We start from the raw sequence: 13172 nt of genomic DNA, 5'->3' as shown, positions 1-13172 counted from the left end.
TGCTCTTCCAAGTCCTTTGCTGTCTCTGACAGAATTACAATGTCATCGGCGAACCTCAAAGTTTTTATTTCTTCTCCATGGATTTTAATACCTACTCCGAATTTTTCTTTTCTTTCCTTTACTGCTTGCTCAATATACAGATTGAATAACATCGGGGAGAGGCTACAACCCTGTCTCACTCCCTTCCCAACCACTGATTCCCTTTCATGCCCCTCGACTCTTATAACTGCCATCTGGTTTTTGTACAAATTGTAAATAGCCTTTCGCTCCCTGTATTTTACCCCTGCCACCTTTAGAATTTGAAAGAGAGTATTCCAGTCAACATTGTCAAAAGCTTTCTCTAAGTCTACAAATGCTTGAAATGTAGGTTTGCCTTTCCTTAATGTTTCTTCTAAGATAAGTTGTAAGGTCAGTATTGCCTCACGTGTTCCAGTATTTCTACGGAATCCAAACTGATCTTCCCCGAGGTCGGCTTCTACTAGTTTTTCCATTCGTCTGTAAAGAATTCGTGTTAGTATTTTGCAGCTGTGGCTTATTAACCTGATTGTTCGTTAATTTTCACATCTGTCAACACCTGCTTTCTTTGGGATTGGAATTATTATATTCTTCTTGAAGTCTGAGGGTATTTCGCCTGTTTCATACATCTTGCTCACCAGATGGTAGAGTTTTGTCAGGACTGGCTCTCCCAAGGCCGTCAGTAGTTCCAATGGAATGTTGTCTACTCCTGGGGCCTTGTTTCGACTCAGGTCTTTCAGTGCTCTGTCAAACTCTTCACGCAGTATCGTATCTCCCATTTCATCTTCATCCACATCCTCTTCCATTTCCATAATATTGTCCTCAAGTACATCGCCCTTGTATAGACCTTCTATATTCATGAGGAAATGCCATGATATACTCTTAGACTCTTTGAGAAGTGGAAGATATTCATGTGAATACAGAGAGAAAAACTATTATTTTAAGATAATTGAGCCACAGTGGAGCAAAACGCTGTTGCTAGTCTTCTGTTTATGCAGAGCCAAGAATATATGAAGGAGCTGCACGAGTGGTGACCAGATGTCACATGGTGTTGTGTATGTGTTATTCTGTGCAGCCACTGATGAAAAGTATTATGGTGGCCCAGAAAGGAATAACAAAAGAGCCTGTATTAGCAATGAACATTATGTAACATTTAATGTATTGCACTTACTCTACTATAGATGGACATGAAAGGAGCAGCAGTCTGGTGCTTACAGTAAAGTGCATTGTATTAATGGTTAATTTGACAATAAATGGTTGAAGTGATGGAACTCTTGTTACTAATCCTTTACATTGTTTGAGCTAAGTCATGAAATTTTCAAGGAAGAGGATCTGAGCAAAGTGAAGAATAGCATGACCAGCTCTGAAAGATAAATTTATAGGCTACTGTAGTATCCAGTAGATACTAGCACACAAACTGAATCCACAAAAGTTGTGTGCTATTCTGAGAGGATGTACCACCAGATGTCACATGGTGTTGTGTATGTGTTATTCTGTGCAGCCACTGATGAAAAGTATTATGGTGGCCCAGAAAGGAATAACAAAAGAGCCTGTATTAGCAATGAACATTATGTAACATTTAATGTATTGCACTTACTCTACTATAGATGGACATGAAAGGAGCAGCAGTCTGGTGCTTACAGTAAAGTACATTGTATTAATGGTTAATTTGACAATAAATGGTTGAAGTGATGGAACTCTTGTTACGAATCCTTTACATTGTTTGAGCTGAGTCATGAAATTTTCAAGGAAGAGGATCTGAGCAAAGTGAAGAATAGCATGACCAGCTCTGAAAGATAAATTTATAGGCTACTGTAGTATCCAGTAGATACTAGCACACAAACTGAATCCACAAAAGTTGTGTGCTATTCTGAGAGGATGTACGTAACTGGTAGGTTTGACACCTGCTGAGACTGCCACGCACATGACAAACTTGGGATTGGCCACTCTTGTATGCAGCATGTCAAATCCTGCAACACTGCGTAAAAAAAACTGTGCAGCTTCGACATAATAGAGGCACACGATTCCATGAAGAAATTTCTAGACAGCCAGCCAATGCTTTGCGACAGATGCCGAAGTAAAATTGGCAGTCCAGAGATGGCTGTATTCCAAATCAGACAGACTTTTATGAACAGGGCATATCGAAAAGTCTGACGAAATACAGTTACACATAGGTGCCAGGCCTAAGAACACTGCTACTTCTGTTGTAGTAGGCGTGAACAAACATCATCATTTAGTGCCACAATGGGTGCAGTGCCTTAGTCATAAACTTAACCCTATGACGTCACAGGTCGTCGTCATACCTCACTGAAAACTGATAATTTAGCATTTTCGTGAAACTTCCAATATTTCTCAATGACATCCAATTTCTTTTTCGAAGGACAGTAAAAGGCCAAAGCATAATCTTGGATGAGCATCTAACTTGAGGTGAACAAACAGTTGCAGCTTGCAGGAAATCTCTCTTGTCTACACTCAAGCAAATGATTTAGAAAATTATTTCCACATTCAAATTAAACAAATCTTTACTGCTGCGATGAAGTTCAACAAAGCACGTATAATGAAAATTCCATACGGTTTCGGCAAGCAATGAACACAGGTGTAATATACACTGTCCAGTCACGTTAATGTGCCCACATGTTAAACGCCCAAATAAACATCCCCTGCAGGCCAAACTGTTACGAGACATGCGGGAAAGGTGTCAACAACGTGCAAACGGCCCGATCGAGGTGGTACCGCAGATTCTTGATCGGCTTTAAATCCGGGGATTTCGTACCCAGGAGAGCGTGGTAAACTCATCCTTAGGAGCGCGTGGTAAACTCATCCTTCTGTTCTTCTGACAACAACGTACACTGCGAGCTGTGTGACACATTGCATTGTTCTGTTGGTAGATGGTACTGGGACATGGAAAAGCAAACTGCACGCAGGGGTGGGCACGGTCCCAAAGGATACATGTATACTTGTGTTGATCCATTGTGGCTTCCAGAATGAGATCACACAGGAAGCGCCACAAAAAAAAAAAAAAAAAAAAAAAAAAAAAAAAAAAAAAAAAAAAAAAAAAAAACAGGAAGCGCCACAAAAGAAAACAGGAAACGCCACAAAAAAAAGAAAAAGAAAAGAAAACAGGAAACGCCAAAAAAAAAAAGAAAAAGAAAAAAAAAACAGCAAACGCCACGAAAAAAAAAAAACAGCAAACGCCACGAAAAAAAAAAACAGCAAACGCCACGAAAAAAAAAAAACAGCAAACGCCACGAAAAAAAAAAAACAGCAAACGCCACGAAAAAAAAAAAACAGCAAACGCCACGAAAAAAAAAAAACAGCAAACGCCACGAAAAAAAAAAAACAGCAAACGCCACGAAAAAAAAAAACAGCAAACGCCACGAAAAAAAAAAAACAGCAAACGCCACGAAAAAAAAAAAACAGCAAACGCCACGAAAAAAAAAAAACAGCAAACGCCACGAAAAAAAAAAAACAGCAAAAGCCACGAAAAAAAAAAAAACAGCAAAAGCCACGAAAAAAAAAAAAACAGCAAAAGCCACGAAAAAAAAAAAAAAACAGCAAACGCCACGAAAAAAAAAAAAAAAACAGCAAACGCCACGAAAAAAAAAAAAACAGCAAACGCCACGAAAAAAAAAAAAAACAGGAAACGCCACGAAAAAAAAAACAGGAAACGCCACGAAAAAAAAAACAGGAAACGCCACGAAAAAAAAAAACAGGAAACGCCACGAAAAAAAAAAACAGGAAACGCCACGAAAAAAAAAACAGGAAACGCCACGAAAAAAAAAACAGGAAACGCCACGAAAAAAAAAACAGGAAACGCCACGAAAAAAAAAACAGGAAACGCCACGAAAAAAAAAAACAGGAAACGCCACGAAAAAAAAAACAGGAAACGCCACGAAAAAAAAAAACAGGAAACGCCACGAAAAAAAAAACAGGAAACGCCACGAAAAAAAAAAACAGGAAACGCCACGAAAAAAAAAAAACAGGAAACGCCACGAAAAAAAAAAAAACAGGAAACGCCACGAAAAAAAAAAACAGGAAACGCCACGAAAAAAAAAACAGGAAACGCCACGAAAAAAAAAACAGGAAACGCCACGAAAAAAAAAAAACAGGAAACGCCACGAAAAAAAAAAAACAGGAAACGCCACGAAAAAAAAAAAAACAGGAAACGCCACGAAAAAAAAAAAAAACAGGAAACGCCACGAAAAAAAAAAAAAAACAGGAAACGCCACGAAAAAAAAAAAAAAACAGGAAACGCCACGAAAAAAAAAAAAAAACAGGAAACGCCACGAAAAAAAAAAAAAAACAGGAAACGCCACGAAAAAAAAAAAAAAACAGGAAACGCCACGAAAAAAAAAAAAACAGGAAACGCCACGAAAAAAAAAAAAACAGGAAACGCCACGAAAAAAAAAAAAACAGGAAACGCCACGAAAAAAAAAAAAACAGGAAACGCCACGAAAAAAAAAAAAAACAGGAAACGCCACGAAAAAAAAAAAAAACAGGAAACGCCACGAAAAAAAAAAAAAAACAGGAAACGCCACGAAAAAAAAAAAAAAACAGGAAACGCCACGAAAAAAAAAAAAAAACAGGAAACGCCACGAAAAAAAAAAAACAGGAAACGCCACGAAAAAAAAAAAACAGGAAACGCCACGAAAAAAAAAAAAAAACAGGAAACGCCACGAAAAAAAAAAAACAGGAAACGCCACGAAAAAAAAAAAAACAGGAAACGCCACGAAAAAAAAAAAAACAGGAAACGCAACGAAAAAAAAAAAAACAGGAAACGCAACGAAAAAAAAAAAAACAGGAAACGCAACGAAAAAAAAAAAAACAGGAAACGCCACGAAAAAAAAAAAAACAGGAAACGCCACGAAAAAAAAAAAAACAGGAAACGCCACGAAAAAAAAAAAAAACAGGAAACGCCACGAAAAAAAAAAAAAACAGGAAACGCCACGAAAAAAAAAACAGGAAACGCCACGAAAAAAAAAAACAGGAAACGCCACGAAAAAAAAAACAGGAAACGCCACGAAAAAAAAAACAGGAAACGCCACGAAAAAAAAAACAGGAAACGCCACGAAAAAAAAACAGGAAACGCCACGAAAAAAAAAAAACAGGAAACGCCACGAAAAAAAAAAAACAGGAAACGCCACGAAAAAAAAACAGGAAACGCCACGAAAAAAAAAACAGGAAACGCCACGAAAAAAAAACAGGAAACGCCACGAAAAAAAAACAGGAAACGCCACGAAAAAAAAAACAGGAAACGCCACGAAAAAAAAAACAGGAAACGCCACGAAAAAAAAAAACAGGAAACGCCACGAAAAAAAAAACAGGAAACGCCACGAAAAAAAAAACAGGAAACGCCACGAAAAAAAAAACAGGAAACGCCACGAAAAAAAAAACAGGAAACGCCACGAAAAAAAAAACAGGAAACGCCACGAAAAAAAAAAACAGGAAACGCCACGAAAAAAAAAACAGGAAACGCCACGAAAAAAAAAAACAGGAAACGCCACGAAAAAAAAAACAGGAAACGCCACGAAAAAAAAAACAGGAAACGCCACGAAAAAAAAACAGGAAACGCCACGAAAAAAAAAACAGGAAACGCCACGAAAAAAAAAACAGGAAACGCCACGAAAAAAAAAACAGGAAACGCCACGAAAAAAAAAACAGGAAACGCCACGAAAAAAAAAACAGGAAACGCCACGAAAAAAAAAACAGGAAACGCCACGAAAAAAAAAACAGGAAACGCCACGAAAAAAAAAACAGGAAACGCCACGAAAAAAAAAACAGGAAACGCCACGAAAAAAAAAACAGGAAACGCCACGAAAAAAAAAACAGGAAACGCCACGAAAAAAAAAACAGGAAACGCCACAAAAACAGGAAACGCCACAAAAACAGGAAACGCCACAAAAACAGGAAACGCCACAAAAACAGGAAACGCCACAAAAACAGGAAACGCCACAAAAACAGGAAACGCCACAAAAACAGGAAACGCCACAAAAACAGGAAACGCCACAAAAACAGGAAACGCCACAAAAACAGGAAACGCCACAAAAACAGGAAACGCCACAAAAACAGGAAACGCCACAAAAACAGGAAACGCCACAAAAACAGGAAACGCCACAAAAACAGGAAACGCCACAAAAACAGGAAACGCCACAAAAACAGGAAACGCCACAAAAACAGGAAACGCCACAAAAACAGGAAACGCCACAAAAACAGGAAACGCCACAAAAACAGGAAACGCCACAAAAACAGGAAACGCCACAAAAACAGGAAACGCCACAAAAACAGGAAACGCCTCAAAAACAGGAAACGCCTCAAAAACAGGAAACGCCACAAAAACAGGAAACGCCACAAAAACAGGAAACGCCACAAAAACATTCACCAGATCATAATGCTTGTTCGCTGTTTACTTTTAGAAGCTTCACACGATAGGCAACAATGGCCAATGGCCAGCAATCTGATGGAGCATAAGGCACCACTTGTCTGAAAATGCAATCTGTCGCCACTTAATGAAGTCCAGTTGCAGTATTGGCATACAAATGCGTCGTCTAAGAACTGCAGTCGGCACAGGTACGTGAACCGGGTGCCCACTACGGAGGCCCACGCACGGTAGCAATCGCTGAACGGTCGTCTAGGAGACGATGTGCGTAGATAGCCTCTCGTTGCATCCGGGCAGTCAGTTGTTCGACAGCTACACGTCTACCGTATTTACTCGAATCTTAGCCACACTCGAATCTAAGCCGCACCTGAAATTTGAGACTCGAAATTTAAGGGGAGAGAAAAGTTTTAGACCACACCTCCAAATCGAAACAAAGTTGGTTCATTGTAACATGAGGCACAATTGAGGTCAAGTGGATGAAGATACAGCTACAGTAGTTTGGTGCGAGTCATAACCTTAACAGTTAAGCTTTACCAGGTAGCCATTGTTATGTCAGGCGCTCCGTCCGTATTTATACGGGTACCCTTCCTTTTTCATGTCTGGTTCGAATCGATTGCTTATTTTTCTTTGATCTGATAAGTGCCGTTCGCTTTGTTATAGGTGTTAACATCGCTCTAAGCTGAAAATACATTACTGTACAGTGTCATGCATTGTTTGTCGCATTCTGATAATGAGTGTTTACAGTCTGTCGCCACTCGCGGCATATCTTGCTTTTGTGCACGCTACCGCCGCTTAAAAAAAAAAGAGATTGCTATTTGTTGTTACTTACACTGCTGCTTTATTGGATAATGATCAACAAGAACCAAATAATAGACTGCGTACGATAGAAGATGTTCTGAACGAGAGTTTAGCAAAAATTTTTCTCCGTTTGAAAATCTTTGCAGACGCCTCTTTAGTACATTACATTCTGCACAGAAATTAGAGTCATCTTAGATTTAAAAATCTAGTCAATTGCCGTGCTTCATTTCTGACTGTGTCAGTATTAGCATAAGAATAATACGAATATGAACATGACATGATATGTATATTTTTCCATGTTTGATGTTGTCTCTCTCTCTAGTTTCGGTTTATTAGGCAAAGAGAATTTAAATGAGATAGCAGCAAACACGAAAGAATACATGGTAAAATGTTTATATTCATATTATTCTTATGGTGAACAGAATACTGCATGTGATTCACAATTCATAAAAGTTCCTATTAGCAACCATCTCTTCTCACAGGTAGGAAATAATTCAGAACGTAGAGTTGGCCATATTGACAAACATCCCAAACAGTTTTGCCAGTCGGATTTTTGTAGTACATTGAAATGCTGCTAGATTCGAAGATGAACAATACGGAATTTGTATTTACTTCGTCGGATAACGTATGAAAATGCAGTGATTGAAACTCTGAGCGGAGAAAAAAGCTAGTCTTCCACCTTTTTTGTTTTAATTTATTTACTGACGCAGAGGTTTTGGCACCAGTATTTATCTTTGTGCCTGCAAAGCATGCCTGTGTAGCGCTACATATATTCGACAGCAGAACTTAGTTGTGGCGGCACCTACCAACATTTTTCAGAACTTTCGCTTACTTTGCACTCGATTCTAAGACGCAGGCTGTTTTTTGGATCACAAAAACCGGAAAAAAAGTACGGCTTAGATTCGAATAAATACGGTACTTGCCTGTGCACATCTCCACAGCCATCATTCACCTCTGTCATCTACGCCCCTCGGCACACCACAGTTGCCTCGGCGCCAGTTTTGGGTAGCACCATTTTGTCGTGCACGGTATACTTTATACACAGCAGCACGGGAACAGTTTACATACTCTGCCATTTCATAAATGTTTCCACCCTCGGCCCAAAAGCCAACGATCGTGCCCTTTTGGACGTCGGATAAATCGCTCAGTCTCCACATTAGGATGACGACTGCTCTGTTTTCTGCTTCCTGGACACCCTTTATACTCCCTCGACTGCTAGCACTGCAACCTTCCACTTCCGAGTGGTTACTGCATGATGTTGCTTAACACAGGCAGTGGTCACATTGATGGGGATAGACTGTGTACATGTAAAACTTTCAGTTGTTCAAATAACTTACGGGTTTGCTGCCGGGTGACGTCGTCGAACACCGCCAATATTTCGACAGAAGCACACCCTGCCATTCTCAAGGCACAAATGCGAGGAAGAAGAAATGTGCTAGCAAATTTAATACCTCAGCTCACAGAGGAGAAACAAGGAAGACACCCCACACAGAACAAGTGTCAACACAACCAAAACTAACCAACATCAGAAATATCGATAGTTACTGTTAATCAACAGGTGAGGTAGCACTGATTCTGTCCCTCTGTTTTTTGATGAGAGACAGAGCTGGATTCCAAGCAGCATTTAAACAAAATCCACCATCTCTGTTAATAAGGTTGCTCGATAGTCTGATTTCAACAGCTTCCTTAATAACACTATCCCAATAGCTGGACGTGCAAGCCAGAATCTCCGTGTTGCTGTATTCCATTGGATGGCCGGTGTCAAGGCAATGTTCTGCAAAAGCGGATTTGCCCGGCTGTTGTAAGTATGTGTGACGCTTATGTTCAATACACCGGTCTTCCACAGTCCTCATTGTCTGACCAACATATGACATGCCACAACTGCAAGGAATACGATAGACCCCAGCCTTACGCAAACCGAGATCATCTTTTACAGGCATTAACAGGGCCTTTTCTTAGAAGGTGGTCAAAAAACACATTTCACATCATATTTCTGCAAAATATGGCCAGTCCTGCTGGAAATGCTTCCTGCGTAAGGCAAAAAAGCCGTAGACTTAGGTGCCACTTCGTTGCTATCATCACTCACCCGTTGCACAGAAGGCTGATGGCGCAACGCACGTTTGATCTGCCTCTCACTATAACCATTCTGACGAAAGGTGACTTCGAGATGTGATAGCTCAGCTACCAAACTTTCAGGGTCTGAGATAACGTGGGGCCTGTGAACCAAGGTGCGAAGTACTCCTTCATGCTGAGCTGGATGGTGACAACTATCAGCTCGCAGGTACAAGTCAGTGTGGGTGGGCTTCCTATAAACAGAATGTCCCAACGTACCATCAGTCTTCCTTTTGACCAACACATCAAGGAAGGGAAGGCATCCGTTCTTTTCCCCCTCCATAGTGAACTGAATATTCCGGTGGATTGAATTCATATGTTCCAAAAACCAGTTTAAATTCTCACTACCACGAGGCCAAACAACAAAAGTATCGTCTGCATATCTGAAAAAACACGCAGGTTTCAAGGTCCCTGACTCCAATGCACGTTCCTCAAAGTCCTCCATAAACAAATTGGCCACAATAGGTGACAATTGGCTTTGAGTGACGATAGCAACGAAGTGGCACCTAAGTCTACGGCTTTTTTGCCTTACGCAGGAAGCATTTCCAGCAGGATTGGCCATATTTTGCGGAAATATGATGTGAAATGTGTTTTTTGACCACCTTCTAAGAAAAGGCCCTGTTGACGCCTGTAAAAGATGATCTCGGTTTGCGTAAGGCTGTGGTCTATCGTATTCCTTGCAGTTGTGGCATGTCATATGTTGGTCAGACAATGAGGACTGTGGAAGACCGGTGTATTGAACATAAGCGTCACACACACTTACAACAGCCGGGCAAATCCGCTTTTGCAGAACATTGCCTTGACACCGGTCATCCAATGGAATACAGCAACACGGAGATTCTGGCTTGCACGTCCAGCTATTGGGATAGTGTTATAAAGGAAGCTGTTGAAATCAGACTATCGAGCAACCTTATTAACAGAGATGGTGGATTTTGTTTAAATGCTGCTTGGAATCCAGCTCTGTCTCTCATCAAAAAACAGAGGGACAGAATCAGTGCTACCTCACCTGTTGATTAACAATAACTATCGATATTTCTGATGTTGGTTAGCTTTGGTTGTGTTGACACTTGTTCTGTGTGTGGTGTCTTCCTTGTTTCTCCTCTGTGAGCTGAGGTATTAAATTTGCTAGCACATTTCTTCTTCCTTGCATTTGTGCCTTGAGAATGGCAGGGTGTGCTCCTGTCAAAATATCGGCAGTGTTCGACGACGTCGCCCGGCTGCAAATCCGCAAGTTATTTGAACATTCGATTCGCCGGGAGAAGTTAAGATCTAAAACTTTTAGTTGTTTCATCATATCAGCCCCTCCTATGACCACACTGTATTTTCACATTCAGTTTACTTCATCGGTTTCTTAGTGACTGGATACCTTAGTACCTCCCCTCACATATCAAACACCTATAATAACGTCACAACCGCAACACCAGATTGGATACGTCCACCGTTTTGGCTGTGCCTCGGCACAGCATGAAGTCTTTCTCAATTTCCTCCTCAATTTCAGTCATATGACTGTGGAGCAAATTATGCTGTAACTTGGGTCTTACCCAAAATCAGTCTGTATTCAATACACATTAAAGCTTTAGTAGCAGTGTGGTTTCAGTTGCCTGAAACTCCAGTTGTGTGTGTGTGTGTGTGTGTGTGTGTGTGTGTGTGTGTGTGTGTGTGTGAAGAAGACCTTAATGGCTGATAGCTTTATTTGTGGCAGTCTTTTTGTTGTTTCCTTCTTATAATATTGTTACATTCCACCCTGGATTTTCCACTGTTTGATTTAGTGTAGCTTCCCTCATTATGATTTTCCGGCCCTTTTTTATTATTGTTTTCTTCTTGCCATCTCATTAACTTCTCTCGGCCTATTACTTGTCACTCTCCTTCTGACATGCAGCTTCTTTCTATAATCCTTCTGTACTGCTATCACACATCTGTGTTAAATACGACTATTCACATTTGATAATAATTTAACGAGGAAATTTCTTCATGTTAATAATGCTGACACTTCTGAAACTACAGATATTCATTGCCATATGAATCGTCATCAGCATTATTATTTTAACTACTATCATTGTAATTATATATTGCTCATGTGCCGTACAAATTGTAATGTTTAGTCACTTAGGAAATCTAATATGTAAAACAGGGCATAAAGAACCCTATCCTGCAAGCTGAAATAAATCCATCAATAAATAAGTACAGTAATGCCATTAATTCGTTAAAGTGACATGCACACTGCAGCAGCCCCTTAAGCAGGCAAAACTGCACTGCCGGGCACACCTAAACATCTTTGTTTCCCAGACAAACTTGCACACACTTGTCACCGAACAGCTGTCGTCCTACGGCCACAGATGTTCAACACTGCATTTCTCACCTGTGGTTCTCTAGAAAATTTTGCTAGATTTGATGTCCCCTATTCCGGTCTGAACTTTTGATCTGATTGTTCTATATTACATTATATAGGATGAAGAAAAATAAACTGCCATAATCATCAATGTGGCCAGATTGCTATAAGTATTCTCTACACAAGGAGTCTGTAGTGGCTGCCTCTGTATAACTTGTGTCTTTCCACACCTGTGAAGGTTATCCATCACCCATAGGATTCAGAGAACACTTTGTGCAAAAAAATGAATGAAGGAAAACTACTAACATTTCCAAATGTCTCAGACAGTGTATCTCACTCAGTGCTACGTCGGTAAGTTTGTACGAGGCGCATAGCCTCAGCTCTCGCAGGTTAGGACAGCCCTGGGAAATGGCAATCACTGTCTCATCCAGAAGGTCAGTCGTATACTGCATCAGCAACCGTCGCAGCTGTGTCAGACATCCAGGCCTGCAATTATAAAGAAGGAACATATGTAAGGGAGTTACAAGTAAGGACAGGTATTAAGGGGAAAAATATGGACATCCAATTATTTTTTTATAGTAATCCAATTACATGTATACAAATCTATCATTAAAGAGCCTACACATTAGTAATTGTAAAAGTACGCACATTTTTACTCTTAAAACATACCGGGTGTCCAGAAAAGGACTCCCTGATTTCAAAATTAAATATCTCGAAAACAAAGATCGATAGAGGAATGCAGTAAACGGTACGTTTATTGTGAAAGCTGTAAGAAGTTTATATAGCAGTTTGAAATATTAGTTACAAAGGCTGCTAACAGATGGCGCTGTAATCGCCATACGTAATGCCTAGCATATATAGTGATCCGAAGCCCAGAGCGATCAGTTCCACTATTGAAACGTGAAAGGAGGTTAGCGTACCGAAGGAAGAGATTAAAACCATGTACTCCATTGAACAACGCGTTTTTCTGGTGCTAGAGTACCACAGGTTAGAAGAGAGTCCTACGGCAACAAGGCGAAGTTTTCAAGCATGATTTAATGTTCCAAAAGGACCCGATGCGAAAACCATTCGTACGCTCTTCGCAAAATTTCAACGAACAGGCAGCGTAACTGATGATCTAGCGGGGCATGTTGGCCGCAAGCAAACCGCAGCTACGCCTGAAAATATCACCACAGTTTCTGGAATTATTCAGCGAAATCCAATGTCATCCGTGCGTAGAATTGCATCTGAGACTGGTTTGAAGCATTCCAGCATGCAGAAAATACTGAGGAAGAGCCTACACATGTTTCCATTCAAAATTCAAACGACCAGGCCATACCCGTACGAGCTGTGCAACAAAGGGTTGCCTTTGCTAATCAGATGCTCACAATGATTCATAGTGAAGGATTTGATGTTGGCTGCATCTGGTTTACAAATGAAGCACACTTCCACCTGAATGGATACGTGAATAAGCAGAACTGGCGATTTTGGGGTTCCGAAAAGCCATATTGGTGTGAAGCGAAACCCCTGTATTCTCCTAAAGTTACGCTGCAGTATGCAGCA

General features: G+C 40.3%; 1 protein-coding gene across 1 annotated transcript in view; it reads right to left on the bottom strand.

Moving 5' to 3' along the window:
- LOC124552678 overlaps positions 1 to 13172 on the bottom strand; it is a 164708-nt gene that overhangs the window by 18241 nt on the left and 133295 nt on the right. Inside the window, exon 6 of the mRNA XM_047127000.1 lies at positions 11937 to 12116. Coding sequence (XP_046982956.1) covers positions 11937 to 12116 — 180 coding nt within the window. The remainder of the gene's footprint in view (positions 1 to 11936; positions 12117 to 13172) is intronic.

This window comes from Schistocerca americana, chromosome 10, assembly GCF_021461395.2.
Source record: "Schistocerca americana isolate TAMUIC-IGC-003095 chromosome 10, iqSchAmer2.1, whole genome shotgun sequence".
NCBI lineage: Eukaryota > Metazoa > Arthropoda > Insecta > Orthoptera > Acrididae > Schistocerca > Schistocerca americana.
The sequence above is the reverse complement of the archived record's forward strand: the minus strand, read 5'-3'. Positions and strand labels throughout refer to the sequence as shown.